The 18,679-nt window shown below is 34.9% G+C and overlaps 1 protein-coding gene across 1 annotated transcript; it reads left to right on the top strand.

Annotated features, from left to right (window-relative positions):
* Nucleotides 1–200: 200 nt before the first annotated feature.
* Nucleotides 201–17,404, top strand: LOC127864898 (centrosomal protein of 83 kDa-like). The gene is made up of 9 exons (XM_052404789.1): nt 201–341; nt 616–718; nt 1,197–1,294; nt 4,478–4,879; nt 12,628–12,755; nt 13,027–13,151; nt 15,695–15,816; nt 16,050–16,173; nt 17,391–17,404. The coding sequence occupies exons 1-9, from the start codon at nt 201–203 to the stop codon at nt 17,402–17,404; spliced, it is 1,257 nt and encodes a 418-aa protein (XP_052260749.1).
* Nucleotides 17,405–18,679: the final 1,275 nt, after the last annotated feature.

Genomic DNA, 18,679 nt, shown 5'->3' with positions numbered 1-18,679 from the left:
CGATTGTTCGTATGTAAGTGCAAGTACATGTTTAAAGACACGTTCAATAAATACTAAAATGGCGATATGTTCCTCATCTTGATTGCAATCAAACATAATAAAGTTTTAAAAAAAAGTAGCGCTTATGGTAATCGATTTCGTAAGAGACATGTTAATTTTGTTGTGATGTTAAAAAGAATTACATACATCTAAATAAACAAATGTATCATGTGTTCGCAGTCAAGGCCCTAGACAAGGCGGAGACAATAAAGACTGATCTGGAGGAAAAACTTGAAAACCTGCATGAAATAAACGCGAACCTCACACAGAACAAGATTGAGCTGAGCAAAACCATTTTGCAGGCATGAATGAGAGTATTTTAAAGCATATTTACCATGTATAAAGACGAAACAAGTTTGAGTTAAATTGCCCTTATATCACTAGAACTACTTTATAGATTTATATTAACTTACTGGTGAATTATACAGGGGTTTTACTGATTTTCCCGATGTCCAGTTTGTGTGAACGCTTAATGTTTGTTTTTAAAGGACAATATTAGTGCATACATAAACTTATCAGAATTGTAGTCATGATTTTAAATCTGAGTGCTATATGCATTACCGCGTTAATTTTTAGATGGATGCTGATCAACAGTCACTAAAGAAAGAACGCTCCCGTATCCTGGAAGACCTGACCAGAGTTGAGCAGGAGAAAAAGTGCATCGAGGCTGAGAAATCAGGTAAGATGCCAATTGACACAGCGAGGAATCAGGTCCATTAAAATAAATGTAAATGAATTAATTGCTATATACGGCCTGCAGCGTGAAATGAAATTAATTTAGGTTAAAGAGGTCTTATCTTTACATTTAACAGTTTCGTACGTACAGCATGTCCGCATCGTAATTTTTTTTCATGTTTGTTGCCAACATAATGTGAGTGAAAATAACCGGATAACACAAATATCTAAACATTGCTCACTTAATTTATAATCTAGCGTAAATGAATAATAATTTCCGATTTCAATCCCATTTAATTGCTATACAGTAATTAGTATAATGATTTTAACAAAAATATTCTTATTTAAAGTAATGTGTGAACTCAACGCTGATTTTGTTTTTTTTCTGTTCAATTTCTCATATAATACACATCCGTTTCACAATCAAAATTATGCACAAGAGACCGCATTTGAGTCATGTATTATGGAACAAATATGTTCAGGCCTCCAGCACAATCTAGACAGGAGTCAGGCGACTATAAAGCGATTGGAGGAAGAAGCGACGACAGAGAAGGCAAACAGTGATGATCAACTGAACGCCGTAAGCAATAACAGTATAAAATAAGTTTGTGTTACACAAATAACATTATATCATAAGTTTGTGTTACATAATACTCATATGGAAGTCCTAAAGAGGAAATCAAGTCCTAAGGATTCCACGGCGTGCCCCCGATGTCATTAAAATTAACAATTATTTATATAGTAAAGGTAATATCCAACTATACACGAGCTTGCATTAGCTATTGGTCGAGGACATTAAGATTGAAACCGTCGTCATAATGCTAGGATTAACCAATGCACACATTTGAAGGTATACACAGTGATGCATTAAGAAAATCGAAACATCTTTACAGGAATATTGTACTAAATGGTGCTGGAAGGAAAATGCTGAAATTACTGCACACAATGAATGTAAAACAAAAGTATTATGTATGGCCATGAATAAGATACATTTTTATAATACAAATCCTCTGGCCTTACCGCATTCACCTAAATTTAATAAACAAAATCTCTGTAAATTGCCTGAAAACTTAAAATCTAAATTCGTCATAGCTCCTGCTGATAAGGCTGCTAATAATGTTATAATAACATGACGAGTGTTTAATGTTCAAACTATTTCACAAGAACTTTCACAAACTTCATCATATTGTGATTACAATAAGCAACCTAATGAAATTATTGCTGACCATATTGCCGAATGCACGAAATTAAATGTAATAGTTAATATTAATGACAAGAAATTGCCATCACTTTACTGGATAAATAACATAAAACGCCATATAAAAGTCGTTTTATCGCTAATTCATTGTCTTGTACCACCAAGCAATTATCATTGTATCTTACATCTTCATTGAGTGCTATTAGATATCACATAGCTAAATATTGTAATACAGTTTATGAAAAAAATAATATTAACCTATTTTGGTCAATAAAACTCCTTAGCTTTAATTGATAAAATTGAAAAGAAAAAATAAAGGGGTCACAAGTAAGCACTTATTATTTTGTTTTCTACACTAAATACAACGCTTCCTCACACTCTGATAAAATCCAAACATGTCTCTTTGATTGAAAAAAATATTTGCTAGAGAGAAGTGTTCATATCTGGCTGGCTTTAAACATTAAAACAGCTTTTTTACTAATCATATTGTCACGAGCCGAGCGGTAGCTGTGGTTTTTTACTTTCAACTTTTCCAAACTTGAAGCTTTCGTTCAAGTTTAACATAGAACTAAAATGGACTCTGATAAACAGTAAACTAAAAATAACATTGTGCCTATTCAGTTGTTTTAAATTGTCAAAAAATTATAAACTTAAGATTTATAACATTTCCAAAATGTATTCATTCATAACAAATAAATTAATAACAACTTTCAATATAGATCTATATATTTCTTAACAGACATATTATTTCTTAGACACTTATCATTACAATACAGCAATATATATCTATCATGTTAAGTATTTGCACACTCTGTTTTATAATGCCCTTAAAAGATGATAAATGCAACTTGTAAAATTCAGTCTTAATTTTAATAGCTAGTCTTACTTAAAACTGTATTTTAAATGCTTATATAAGACAAATTAAATAGGCCTCACACCTAAGAAAACAAAGTTCAGTGTCCATGAGTGACAATTTTCAGTGCCTTTTATACTGTCCAGAAGCGCACGCATAGCGTTGTGCAATATAAACATAAAAGCGCACATATGAAATGTGCACAAAAAGCGCACAAACAACGCTCAGTAAAGCGCGCAAGAGCGCACAATAGAATTTGAGCGTTCTTGACATGGTAAATGTCACTCGTCTTAAAATGATATTTCTGACGATATTACAATTGAACAATAGTCAAATACATTTCAATTAAATGAATTAATAATTTATAAAGACGACTATTACCTTGTTATTACATAATTTTGGTTGATTATGAGTATCTAACACATTATTTCATATGACTAAACTGTCAAACATACTGTAGTCAGTGTAAACTACCAAGAATGCACTTATGTCAGCATCAGGAAATCAACGTCCTGTTTATCCAAAATGGCTGCCATATTAATAGACGCTAATACAATGAGACATTTAAAAAGGATATTACAAATTATACAGAAGCGCAAAAGGTAGGCATCGGCTGTTATCAGCTCTAACTTCCACACAGCATCCAATAACAGCATTAAATAACGGTGACATAGTCATTTAGATGCAAAACATAAACGATAAATATGAACAATGTACATGTACATAAACACATGTTTACATGAACAATCTAGGGCATAACATTACCCCTCCTTCAATTTTAAAGGTCCTCCTTTAAGTAATTAAGTAGAACATTTTTATTTAAACTCTCTAACAGTTACAATATCAGTAAAACTTTTAATATATTATTTTTAACATTTCCAATGTGTACAAATAAACATAAGTATTCTGAAGTAATATTCCATCAATTTTAATTATTTAATTAATCAACTTGCATTACTAGTAAAAAAATGACTGGATAATTTAATACCCTAAATGATAAAATCCTGAATATGCAAAGCTTTAAAAGATGTTAATCAATGTTTATTGTAAGTGAAATGACAATGTTTCAATGTTTCAGACAACTAATACATACGACGATGTACACATCTTCTGTCGCGGTTGTTTTCCGTGTCATGTCTGTCCCTTGAGTCGTAATTTCTGGGGCGAAAAGGAGATCGGTCACGGTGCTGGTTGTAACGGACGGTAGATGTTTCAGTCGCAGAATGGTCAAGATGGTGATGGGTGTTGCTTTGGCTGGAATCCGGATTATGATACGTTGGTGGGTGACACTCAGCTGCTGGTTGTGTGGGTCTGTTTTGGCTCCTCAGGATGTCAGTGAGGTCTGCCATGCTCATTGTGAAGTCACAATTAAACCGATACTGTTCGTTGATTTTTGAGTTTACATACCTTAAGCTCTTATTGATTTCTGACAACACAGCCGTTAGTTCATTGTGTCTTTTAACAGAAGAGCTGGATGAGGCTGATGATCAAGATAATGAAGAGCCAGAGAAAAAGCTGAAGTCAGATGTTGTTTCAGGGGCAAGAACACGACATTCTTCGATGGTCGGCAGAGTGTTGAAAGGATTTTCTTGGTTGATTATGGCTTGAGGTGCTTCTGTTTGTGCGGTGTGAGATGGTGGGAGGCTGGTCAGGGTTAGTTGATTTGGTGCTGGCGTTGGAGAGTTTGTTGATGTTCCGATGGCATTTATCAGTTGTTGCAGAGGGCCAATGCATTCCGAGAGGTTGACGTCGGTGATAGGTTTAGGTTGAAATGTCTGAAGCGGATTAAGTATGGACGGATGTGCTTGAGAAGATTGGAGAGGAGACAGTGGCCAATTGCTGAAAGGACTCGGGTCTGGAAGCACAGACTGTATGGCTTGAGACAGGATGTTAGGCTTCTTGGAGATGGAGAGCCAATGGCGTTTGCTCTCTTCAGCGGAAAGGACAGCAACATTCCGGTCAGTAATGAGATACGGAGATGGATTACTGACAAGGAACTCTGGACTTTCAGGGATGTTTTTCTCCTGGAGCACAAGTGCATGACGACGGAAACTGTGAACATGCTTTTCCAGTTCTTCGCGTTTGGAACATCTGAAGAGGCACAGGCGACAATGGTATGGAGCTTGATCTAGACTCATGTGCTCCTTCAGAAAATGGTTGTAAACGCGTTATTTCGCCTCAATGAACACTTTGTTCATCCGATGGTAGCATTTAAGGCACTGATAGGCGCGACGCCGTTGACCACTGGTTGAGAATTCAGACATGATGGCAAGATGATTGGGTTGTCGACTGAAAATGAATAACAAGCATTTTGTTACTTTTCTTTCGAAACAGATTTTCTAGTCACATCACATCACTTACAAATAACTGTTCTCCGCTTAGGTCTTGATATTATGTATGTTTTCACATTCTATATTTCCTTCCGCCGAAATTAAAATAAAAAATAAAATAAAAAATAAATAAATTATTTATTTCGTTTCAAATTTTGATGCTTTAACACTCAATTACACTCAATCTTGTCACTGACAAAGAAAATTCAAATGCAAAATATCAACAACGCTCAAATTTACTGCTGTGCTTTCTGTTACACTGTTAACTTGATTACGATTATTTTGTCAGACTCAAAACCCGTTCTTATTCTTAATCATTGCATTTTATCAATCGGTTCCCGGCTCATTGTCCATCACACATGGTAATTCATTCCCAACCATACGTGAGGTCAATCTTTCCCTATTCAATACATTGAATACCCGTTCTTAAGACTTTAAACAACTCTCTGACATTTAAACTTCACAACTTAATCATAACACAAGTTAACTATACATCTCTTCTATAACATAATCACATTAGCACTATTCCATCACAAATACTGTTTTGTTTTGTTGACTTATTACTTATTACTATTACTTATTACAACAATTACAAGAGCTGATATTTCCATAATTATGATTCCATTGTGATTTTTGAGGTGCAAATACTTTTACACAGTTTTAAAATACACATTTTTAAGACACAAATAAATAAACAATATAATCTTTTTCTCTGTATCATCTAAGCAATGAAGTTTATACAATATTCGTTTACACTCATGGACATAACTAAAACAAATTTTATAACTGCATACAAAATATTTTTATACACAATATGAAACATCATGGTTTAAATTTTCAATTTCCGTTGTTCTTTCAGAATCCATGTTGGCACTTGATCTCCTTCGTATGGCTTGAGTTTATTATGATGAACAATTTCTTAATTTCCTTGCTTGTCCAGTCGCAGCTGGAAATTCACTTCTGAAATTTTCTTGCTGATCAGGAAAGGACCATCGTATGTTCGTTCTAACTTCGGTGCTATTCCAGGCTTTCTTGCTTCATTGAGATACCAAACAACATCACCAGTTTTGTAAATGTTTATTGACACTCCTGCATCATATATTGCTTTGTTGCGCTTTGCAGTGGTCCCAAGGTGATCCCGTGCTACCTGATGTGCTTTTTGAAATCTTGACCGCAGCCAGTCGACATAATCTCCATACGATGTAATAGTTTTGTTGTCGCATGTTGTTGTGCTGCCGAACACAAACTCTGCTGGAAAACGGACTTCTCTGCCAATGGTAAGAAGGTTTGGGGTCAATGCGGTCGACTTACTAGGTGTCGCTCTATAAGCTCCTGCGAGACATCCTAGATTCTTATCCCATTGGTGTTGTTCTCCACAAAGGTATGCCTTTATCATACGCACCAAGGTCTTGTTTAAACGCTCTGTTTGGCCGTTGCACTGTGGGTTTCTTGGACTTGTCCTTATCTTTCTTATCTCCAGCATTCTACACAACTCCTTAAAGACCTTGCTCTCGTAATTTCGACCTTGATCGCTAGGGATGTTTAGCGGACAACCCCACCTTGAAATGTATTCATTGAGAATGCAAGATGTGCAAGGCTCTACACTCTGATCAGGTACAGCTATTACTTTAACATATTTGCTAAAAAGATAAGTTAGCACCAGAATATATCTTTAACAACGTTTTGTGAGCGGCAGTGGGCCAATCTAGTATGTAGCTAGCACATCGAATGGTGCACCTGTTGTAATTGAACACATAGGCGCTCGATGAGTCTTCATTGGCGTTTTGTTCGCAGCACACCTCTTAAAATGCAAAATGACATCAGTCTTCATTGCATACCAAAAATACCGTTGCCGTATTTTATGTAAGGTCTTCTTAACACCCAAATGACCTGAAATTACAGAGTTGTGTTGTTCAAAAAGAACATCATTTTTTTCATAACAAATGGAACAATAAATTGCAAGTGCTCGTCAGTTTGGTTCTGTCTTAAGAATTTCTTAAATAATAATCCATCTCGAACAAATAAAACATCACAGAGAACCCAATAGTGTCTTGAAGCTGGGCTGAGTGCTAAGACGTCATTACAGCTGAACCTTTTGTTTGCCTGTTTCGCCTAAAAAATACAGCTTATATCTGGGTCAAAAGATTGTAACTTCTGAAGGTCTTCTTATGATTTATTGAATGCCCATGGTACAAAGTTTGGAAGTTGAGTTTGAAGTCCTGAACTTTCAGGCTTGTCCTCCATTTGTTTTGTTGACCTTATTGGTTGGGTATCGCATATTTGCCTTTGCAGGTTGCATCTACTCCCGTCAAACAATCAATAAAAAAGTATTCATGAACCATGTCTTGTGCTTTTTTGTGCACTTCTTACACGGACCACACTTTAGAGGCTCATTCATGTCTTCTAAATTGCAGTCGCAGTCTCTTGGGTTTCTACACCTTGATAAGGCATCGCAGTGACTGTGCTTGTGTCCTGGTCTGTATTCAACTGAAAAGTCATAATGTGACAAGATTTCAATCCATCTTGCAATTTTAACTCTTGGTTCCTTAAGCTTGAAAAGCCATTTTAATGCTTTATGGTCACTTTTCACAACGAATCTTCGGCCTAACAAGTATTGTCGAAAATATTCAACAAAGTAACGGATTGCAAAACGTTCCTTTTCAGTTACGCAATAGTTTTTTAACCAGGTTTTCCGAAGGAAAAAACTGGTTATTAGATTGGAAAATGTCGGCGGGCGTGCGGGCGGGCGGGTGGACTGGCTGGCGGGCTGGCGGGTGGAACAAGCTTGTCCAGGCCATAACTATGTCGTTCATTGTCAGATTTTAAAATCATTTGGCACATTTGTTCACCATCATCAGACGGTGTGTTGCGCGAAAGAATTACGCCGATATCTCCAAGGTCAAGGTCACAATTTGAGTTTGAAGGTCAAAAATGGCCATAAATTAGCTTGTCCGGGCCATAACTTTGTCGTTCATTGTCAGATTTTTAAATCATTTGGCACATTTGTTCACCATCAGTAGACGGTGTGTCGCGCGAAAGAATTACGACGTTATCTCTTAGGTCAAAGTCAAAATTTGAGTTTGAAGGTCAAAAATGGCCATAAATGAGCTTGTCCGGGCATAACTCTGTCGTTTATTGTGAGATTTTAAAATCATTTGGCACATTTGTTCACCAACATTAGACGGTGTGTCGCGCGAAAGAATCACGTCGATGTCTCCAAGGTCAAGTTCACAATTTGAGTTTGAAGGTCAAAAATGGCCATAAATGAGCTTGTCTGGGCTATTACTATGTCATTCATTGTGACATTTTAAAATCATTTGGCACATTTGTTCACCATTATTAGACGGTGTGTCGCGCAAAAGAATTACGTCAATATCTCCAAGGTCAAGGTCGCCACAACTAAAAAAAGATTGATTTTGTAACTTTGTAACTATGAACAATCAGTTACAATGCACATTTTGATTTTGAGTTGTCTCTCTTTATCAGACTTTTTATGCCCCCGGTAGGGTTTCTGACGAACACATCTCTTGTTTTTTTCTAATTGAAATCAAGGTCAATTTTACACAAGGGGGTTAACAATACACATTTTTAATTGTCTCCCTTTTTAGACTTTTTTTCAACCGAAAACCTAGTTTTGTGACAATTTTGTCCCTTGTTTCATTCTTGTTAAGTGCTCTGCTTGCATATGCGATAACACGTTCACGGCCATCTTCGATTTGGTTAAGTACAGCCCCAATTCCAACATCACTGGCGTCAACGTCCAAGCAAAATTCTGCAACCTGAAGTGGATATTCCATTATATTTGGACTGATCAGAATCTTATTGGGATCTTCAAAACACCTTTGGCAGTCATCATGCAACTTAAATGTCACAACTTTCTTCGTGAGTTCTACCATTGGTCTAACAAGTTTGGCAAAATCTTAAACAAATCTACGGTAATATGATCCCATAGCAACAAACTGTCTGACTTCTTTTACATTTGTGGGTACCGGCCACTGAACTATCTTTGCAACATTGATTTGGTTAGGCTTTATTCCTTTTTTTGATACCACATGCCAAAGAAACAAGACTTCTTTCTGTAAGATCTAACACTTTTCAGACTTTAACTTCAATCCAGCAGCTTCTATTCTCTCTAAAACTTCATACACTCTGCTCATATGCTGGCTAAAATCGGTGCCAAAGACAATCACATCATCAATATAAATAAAACAAGTTTCCAATTGTAAACCTTGAAGAGCAAGCTCCATTGTTCTCCGAAAGGTTCAACACGCATTGTTGAGTCCAAACGGCATTCTCAACATTTCATAATGTCCATATTTACAGACAAATGCACTTGTTGGTATATTTTCTTCTTTGAGTGGGATCTGGAAATAACCACTAGTAAGGTCAAATGTGCTTAAATATTTAGCACCAGCTACAGCATCTTGGCAATCTTGCACTCGCGGCAGGGGAAATCCATCTGAGTTGACAAGGGCATTTACTCTTCTATAATCTATGCATGGTCGGACCTGTCCATTTTTCTTCATAACCAACATAATTGGACTTGCCCATGGTGACGTACTTTTTCTTATTACTCCCTTGTCCAGTAAATCTTCTATTGTCTTTTTTTCTGATTCTGCATAAGCCATTGGCACTCTTCTTGGAGCTTGTTTCACTGGTTGTGCATCACCTGTATTAATAGGGTGCTCCGTTAAGTTTGTCAAACCAAAGTCAAGGTCATCTAAGAGAAAACCTATTTTGAAATCTAATTAGCAGCTTTGCTATAACTTGTTTTTCTTCTTCATTGCAGTTTTTAACAGATGTATGGTACACTTTTTGAAAGTGTTCTGGAATATTTTTTTTCAAGGATATTTCTTCTTGCACCTTATTGATAATTTGCTCTGATTTGTGACTGAAAGTAACCCGACGGACTGAAAAATTATTGTCCTTTTCCTCTGTGTGTTCATGACCTTTAAGTGTACTTTTTATACTGTAAATTTGCTCGGCTTGGCCGAATACTGAGTCTTGATTAATATCCACACTATATGGGAATGGATTTGAAAGACGTATCTTGCTTGTAGGGTTTTTATTTATATCAACTAATACTTAGGACATCTTCAATGGATATGTTTCATAAAAGTGTTGTGTAGGTTCTACAATAAATTCTGTTTTTAAAACACATCATCTGATTCTTTACGCTCAATAAACACATCAATGACCGCTTCGCTGAGAGGTGGAATGATTAAATGGTCAGCTGCTGTTACTTTTCGAACATAGTTTTTCATTCCAATTTGAATACATGGTTTAGTTTTGCCTTTCTCAAATGACTCCCTTTGACAAAAGAATATCTGCGGAACCTCCATCATCATTTTGCAGAATGTCTATTCCTAACAAAACATCATCCTCAATTTCAGCAACAATCAATTCCTTGTACATTGAGACTGGTCCTAATTCAATATTGAAAAATGCGTTCACGCATTCTTTTAAAGGAATTCCACTTGCACCTGTCAAACAAGCAGATTTGTTCAGCTGAGGTTTAATTTTAGGGTCCAATTTATTGTAAACTCTGTCTGAAATGATTGTTCTTGTTGCTCCGGTATCAGTTGTTAAAATAACTGGCACGTTTTCATAATGTATTTCATATTCTGATCCCGAAGATCCAGTTCTACGCACACATTTCCTCTTTCTGTCATCGTGAAATTGGTGCCTATTTCTGGTTTGTATGTAATTGGCAACATGGTACACTGCTTCATCAATGTCCTCGGGCTCCTTAATAAACTCAATTTCTCACCGCACTTCTTCATCTCGTATACCGTCCAGGAGTCTTCTCACTAAATCTTCTTGACGTGTTCTGTAGTCTCTCCTTGTATGGGCTTTGTCATATAGACGTTTTAGTTCTGCAGCATACTCCTCAGCTGTTTCACCCACTTTCTGATCTCGTTTGCTAAATTTTACAGCAACAGTTCTTGGAGTTTCTATGACCCTAAATCTGTTGTTAATTTCACTAACAAGTTCTCTATAGTTAGTTAAAACTTCATGATTCAGTTGAGTGAACACAAATTCACCAGCAATGCCTTGCCAGTTTGTAATACATTGTCAAGTTTTTCTACTTCATTCCAATGGAGTCTTTCAGCAATAGTTCCAAACCTCTTAATCCATACTTTCCACTCATCTTAGCCAGTAAAAGAAGAAATGTTCATGCTTGAACTGCATTTTTGAGAGTTTACACCTCTTGTTTGCCTGTCATAAGACCTGTTATCCCTTGGATGCTGGTAACCAATGTCCCATATTTGTTCACCCTGACCTCTGTCATTACGGAAGTGGTTATTGTTTGCTTCCTGTTCCTGGGGGGAAATTTGTACTTGTTTGTTGTTTTTATCACATAAATTTGCTAGAAGTGTTGTAACATTCTGTAAAGAATTTGACATCTGATTTTTCATTGACACCATAGGATTTTACAGTACTGCCCCTGGATTGTGTTAACGTCATCATGTCTTCGCTTGTCATTTACGTCATATGATACTCTTTCTCTGTTCTTGGCTACATTGATTTTTGTGACGTCATCGCCTCTATATTGCTTCATACGACTAACTTTCACAGTTTTAATCTACATGCATAGGTCATAGGGTTTATAGCGTTCAATTTTTATTTTATTTTCTCTCTTTCAGGCGTTTCTTGTTTGATTTATTTTTTAGCAGTCACATAAACAATCAAGCTATGTAATATGTATAATTTTACACCCATTATTGTTGCTTCTTCCTGTATTTGCGCGATGATGATCTGAAATATTAGCTTAATGATGCTATATTCCTAAATCTTGTTCTATAAAGAAGGAATGTAGTTGACACTTGTTCGTAGTTTCATTTCATCGTTCCTCAAAATGTTGTAGCATTGTTGCTCTGGTCTCTTTCCTACCATTGAGTAATTAAATAATAATTAAATTGAATGCGTTTTAATTCCCTTTAATTATTGTTCAATTTGAGTTACAATGCTATGAGGGTAAAATTTATTTACACTTAAATGTATCATGAATATTGCTGGGCCAAGTGTGATGTTGAGCGCTCTAAAACCGGTTTAAACCCCAATTGCTTTGCATAGACCGTTCCAAGGCGGTGACCCAAGCTTTATTCGTTTATGTGTTATATATGTTGTTTTGTATTGTGCTGTTTTGTGCTGATTTGTACTGTTTTTGGCAATTGGTCACTTGCCTTAAATAAGGACCAACTAATTGTTTGTAATGAGAGTTCAATACTGCTCCAGCAGCTGGAGTTTCACTTTTTTATGTTATATTATATCCCCGTAACGCCTTCTTATGTTCTATTTTCGTACATGATAGCATAACCACTTACATAATAATTCAAATATAAGAATCATACACATATGTGTTGTCATTCAATGCGAACATGGGAACATTAACTTAACATATATGAAAGAAAGGGGTATTTGTTTTATCGAACAATGAAAACAAATTATTTATGTTATGTCATGAATTATATGATGATAGGATGAATACTATTTGCGGTTTGAAACCTTCTGTCTATCCGTGCTTCAAGTTGAAGACTGAGAATGACAAACTTCGTGCAGCAAAATCGGAGCTCCAGCGCCAACACGATAGCCTCACGGACGAAAAAGACGAAATTTTGAAGGACAAGAAGCGCCAGATCAAAGACACTGAACGATGGTATATTACGATATATTGAGCCATATTATGTTGTTTTCCAAATATTTATTGTCACATCAAATCTCTATTTATATAATTTTATATTAATTTTAATAACAACGTCCAGTCTGTTTTGGGAACACGTGTTGTAAGCGTATACCACATGTGTATATATATATATGAGAAAATGAACGCAGGGAGAAAATGAAACGGCTGGTAGGTGGCAACAAACAGTTATTGTTTGTTTTCGCGCCTTACTTGTGAAATCCCTTTACTCATTTTCTCTTTACAGCCAGCAAATAATTTCCCGACAGAAGCAAAATATCTCCGCCCTCACGGATGAGTTGGAGTCCACAAAGGAGTCCCTCAACACATTAATGGTAGAAATGGAGGTGTTAGAACAACGAAAGGAAAACGGTGAGTTATCACAATGGGCATGTGACCATGAACTGTTAGAAAATTGTTATTCGATGAAACATTTGAACACTTATGTTAATGTGTCTCAGGTATAACAAATAATTTTATTTATTATTTCACGGCGCTTAACCAAAACGGACAATAATTGGAACATTTATCCGTTTATGGCAGATATACAAAACGTCACTGTCTAAACTTTCAAATCTTTTTTAGAAACGCGTTTTCTGGAAGTTTAAACATAACGTACTTAAATTTTATATTGTTCATGATTGTTTATTTCATAATAAGAACTTATATTAGATACATTTGCTCAGTACAAAAACGTCGATTTGCAGTGGGAATCTACTTAGTCCTCGCACCAAAGATGTGCAAACTATAATCAAATGTAGATATTCGTCCATATAACTATTCTTTTTTAAAGGCACACTTTTAGTGAACTGATTGTCATTGTGAGCGACGGTTTAGTAAGAAGGTAAACACGTATTTGATATGTTGAATACTGGCAGTGGTTAATGCATGGATAAACTCCATATTGTAGCAAAACAAACAGTAATTAAATAGCAGTTGTATATTTATTTTGTCGCTTAAGTTAGAGCACAAATACTTTTTAAATAATAATAAATGATTATGATATAAGTGTTGGTCATTTGTTTACGTTCGTTCTTATCAAATCTGTTCCTTTAATATCTCATATTGAAGAATACCATTAGATGTACTACCATCATGTTTCATGGATATAAGTTTTTGGCCTACGTAGGTTTTGTTGACATTGTCAGCAGGAATACTGGGCATCCACTTCACTATGCACTGTGTATGTTCTGATATGATACGTTGCCGTTTCGCGTATTCGCCATTTATGAATTCTTGTAATAGTTTAATTTGTGTATGCCTCTCACCATTATAATGAGTTAAACTTTCCCAAGGGAAAGAATCCCCGATAATGTTGTATAACTTTAGGTCTAACCCTTTTTCCATTATATATGTAAGGGCCAAAGTTAAAGTTGAAAAGGCATGATCGTTTCCAATATAACCCGTTTTGGCTAGGCGCGAGTTAGTGGATTATAATTGGGGCAACGAACATTCGGCTGTTACCGGTTGAAATACATATTGTTTAGTACTGTTTTGTAGTATCAATAACGCGATAAGACACTGTTAAGCATAGCTATTAAGCTGTTGTTCAACTTAACAGCTAAGCTGCGTTTTCAGTCGGTCGTTAAACTAACGTTTAACTTGGTAGTTGAGCTTTGGTCTAACTACAATATTGAGCAGTTTTTCAACCTGCAGTTGGAACAAGTATTCAACACAGAAGCTTAGCCAGCTGATATTAAATCAGTCAGTTCAAAAAAGTGGGTTGAACAACAGTGCTTTATATATCAATTCTACAATTATAAGAACATGCAAACTTTGCATAAAACGCATTAGTGCTCTTATTTAACATTGTAATCGATGTTACACGGTTGTTGTCAATTATTAGACTGAATAATTCGCAAGATAAATGTTCATAACACCTATTGAAATAGCCATTGACATAGCCTTTGAGTCACGTGACTTTTTCAACGAACCGTCTATCTAAAATAAGTCATGTCACAGAAACCATTTAAGTTGCAAAAAAAGGTTCACCTCGATTAAGCGTGTGACAAGTGTTGACTTTAAACTAAACTATTGCTGAAATATGACAATGTTTTATAAATGGAAAGCCACAATGCTTCTTCGAAGTGTTGATGTCGTACTGATGTAACATGTTTCCATTCAACTAAACTGAAACATAGCGTTGGGACGAAAGTTACATCGTGATGTTGACACATTGACTGGTTATCAGAAGGCAGTTTCAATTTTTGTATTAAACACAATTTAATATTTGGCTCATGCGTATTGTGTAACTAAGGATCAAACATTTATACGTTTTGTAATGAGTAGGCTTCAAGAGATATGTATATCGATATTGACAGCATTGCATTATACAACAGAACAATATTTTAATCATGTTAATTTATGTTGGTTCCCTATAAAATCTCGTGAACGAAATACACAGTCAAAGGAATGACTCGAATAATTCAGTTTCAAACGTCACATCGCTTCTACGGTAATACTTTAATCGCATTTTTCCCCACAAGTATACCAAATCTTCACATAACATGTTTTCACTTAACATACTATCCACATATATGAAAATAGCGTTATTCAACATTATGCCGAAATAGCCTAAATTAAGACTCTTGCATGATATGTTAATATACATGCAAATTATGACTCTCGATATAAGCAATTTGATATTAAACGCTTGACTATTTTATAATGGCAAATCAGTGGAGTTTTTTGCTTCAAGCATATAAATGTGCCTTCAAGTAAAAATTACTTTATGTAAATGTATTAAAACTTGAAAAAAACGCGTTCAATAAATTATGTATTTGTAATATTTATTTTTGAAATAATGTGGAGAAAATAATTACGTTTTAAAATAAGTCCTTTTTAGTTAAAGGTTTATCTTGCCAATCTATTAAATTGTGAACATCTTAACAAATAAATGCATCTTGTGCATGCAGAGGAGGCGCTGGATAATGCGCAGATGATGACAAATGAGTTAGAGGAAAAGCTCAAAAAGATGCACGAACACAATAAAGAGCTCGCGAAGAAAAAAAATGACCTTACGAAAATCATCGAGAAGGTACGGATTAAAGTTAATCAAATATAAAAGCTTGATACAGTTTTGTGATAGAAAAAGACAGCATTACCAAGGTAATTTATAAGGCAAATATCTCGGAGAACATTCCACATGCACTGATTGTTTTGTATTTCATGACTGATGTTTAAAAGGGTCTGTGTGCTAATTTGAGGTAAAATTATTATATTAATCTGATACAAGTTAATTCTCATTGGATGATGTTTTTTTATTTTTAGATTGAGGCTGAGAGGGATGCCGTGTGCGAGGCGAATCATATATTGGAGAAAAAAAGCTCTCGTATCCTGGAAGATCTCACCAGAGTAGAGCAGCAGAAGATCGATCTCGAGGCAGAGAAATCAGGTAAGATAACAATCAACCCAGCGAGGTGTCAGGTCCTTTTATTTAAATGTAAATTCATTGTTTACTTTATCAAGCTGGTGGCATTACATGGCATTGATTGATTAGGTAAACGATATGATATCGAAACATTAAATGGTAACCTAGGTTTATTATGTCAATGACGTTAAAGGGCGTATTAATATTACTGTCACCCAAGTAAGTAGATATAGCGAATGAAGCAAAGAGAGACAAACAGTTACTTATACTTAAACGCTGTTCCAATTTTTAACGATTTATTTATTATTATTCACTGAAAAACTCAACACTGCAACACGTTGTTAGTGTGTTCTTCTTTAAGCGAATGTTAATATTTGTTTGCCTGCCCTCGAAACATCTGCAAATGCCTCTTATAAATTTTTAATTTGTCTTACATATTATACACTGAACAATTTAATTTAAGTGCATAGCTCAAATCCCCGCCTAAGGTTGTTTGAATTTAATGAAAATAAATCTCAGACAGATAATACAAAAAATGACCGACCTATTACGGATCAGTGATTCTGGTATATCTTATTTCGAAAATATGTGCACGAATTGACAGTAAGTTAAGAAAAAACAAATATGGCTTTCTTTTAACTTTGTATTTAAGCTTCTAAAAAATAAACATTTAATCGAGATCGATAATCATTTTTTCACAAATGTTATTTCATGTCAACATTAGCTTTTTATATATATACAGTTTACTATTTATATTGTGCCAGTTACGCGGTCTTGGAACTTTTCAGGAAGTAATGCAATCAAATTGCACAATAAGGTCTTATATCGAAAATCACAATCCGGTCTTACATTGAAATTGTATATACCACGCAATTATAGTCGATATATATTTTCTTGTAAAGACGTTAAATAAATGACGTATTTATATATAATAATAATTATTATTAATAATATATTAGGTGCCCTTAAATACATAAATTCGTGTTTATATCGGATAAAATAAGGTATGGAGAAACATGTATTTATAGTGCGAACCCCATGACCTATTTCTAAATCAGAGACCCCGTAACTGGCCATACGTGTATATATACATATATATATATATATATATATATATATATATATATATATATATATATATATATATATATATATATATATATACATGAGACGATTTTCGCCGTGATTGCATGTGTATAAAAAAGTAAGTAATCTTTAAAAGCTGAAAAAACCCATATCAGTTTCATCAAACTAAACGGAGCATTGAAATCCATGTCTTCGAATGGGTTAAATTTAACAATAAAATTTGGCCTCGATACTGAAATGTGCGTTTGACTGTTGTATGCCATACACCTATTTAATTAACTTACAAATTAAGCGCATTGAACTATGTTTGTTGCTGATTGTTCTGATTCTTCTTAGGTCTTAAATATAATCTTGAGCGAAGTTAATCGACTAGAACGCAACTGGAAAACGAGATCGAAGTCCTGAACCTGGAGAAAGAAAAACATGACCAACTGAACGCCGTAAGAAATACAACTATATAATCCGTATTAATTGGAGGCTAATCGTATGTGAGACCTTAACATCTCTGTTATTCTTTCTTCTTTCATTGAAGTTCTGGTATTTTGCAAGTACCAATATCTACTCAATGTAGTTTTGTAGTTTAGACTAGATAAAATTATAACATTAATAATCGGTATTGTTATAACAAAATTGTGATATACGGACACACGGGACAAATTTTATGATTGAACCATTTTCAAGTCGGCTTTTGACAGAAAGCATTATATAACTGTTGATAATAACATTAGACTGACAAATTATGTAAGGTACCACCAGAAAGAATACTTTAACGGAATATGATGTGATTATTCAATTTAAACTGAATATACGAAATTTGGTCAATATATACGCCTTGGAAACACATGTAATTAGAAAAATAACCAATTACAGTCTGATATATTGAAAGTCATATATTGAAATGATTGGATGTGTTTTGTCGATCAAGAATTGAGACGATCGAGTATAAGCAAATAATTCAGGGTTTATTATTGCACACATGTTCATACTTAAATACAATTTTAATGTATCACTTGGATACAATATATCGTTAACCTTATTGTAAACATATTAATAATGCTGACAAACTAATTTAATATTATTTTAACGTATTCTCTATTCGTTTTAGAAGATCTCGTTATTAGAGCACGAGAAGAGCATTCTTTTAGAACAAAACCACAATCTGAACATTCAACTGTCAAGCGCAAATGATGCGCACAAGCAAGACCAGTCCAACATCAAACACTTACAGGAAGAGCGGAATAACTTGAGCTCTAAGTTCGAACAGTCGTGGTGAATTAATTATATTGTTTTATGTATTATATCTTAATACGTTGCGCTGTATTGTATCGGAATCCGGTTTTCTTTATGGCCTTTCTCAAGACTTTGAAAGATTGCTTGGGCCGGAGTTGTCTAGCTATGCGGACAACATTGTTAATAAATCATATCTGAATTTCAATCAAACATG

This window comes from Dreissena polymorpha, chromosome 1 (assembly GCF_020536995.1).
Source record: "Dreissena polymorpha isolate Duluth1 chromosome 1, UMN_Dpol_1.0, whole genome shotgun sequence".
In the NCBI taxonomy this organism is placed as follows: domain Eukaryota; kingdom Metazoa; phylum Mollusca; class Bivalvia; order Myida; family Dreissenidae; genus Dreissena; species Dreissena polymorpha.
This window is presented reverse-complemented; position numbering and strand designations above follow the sequence as displayed.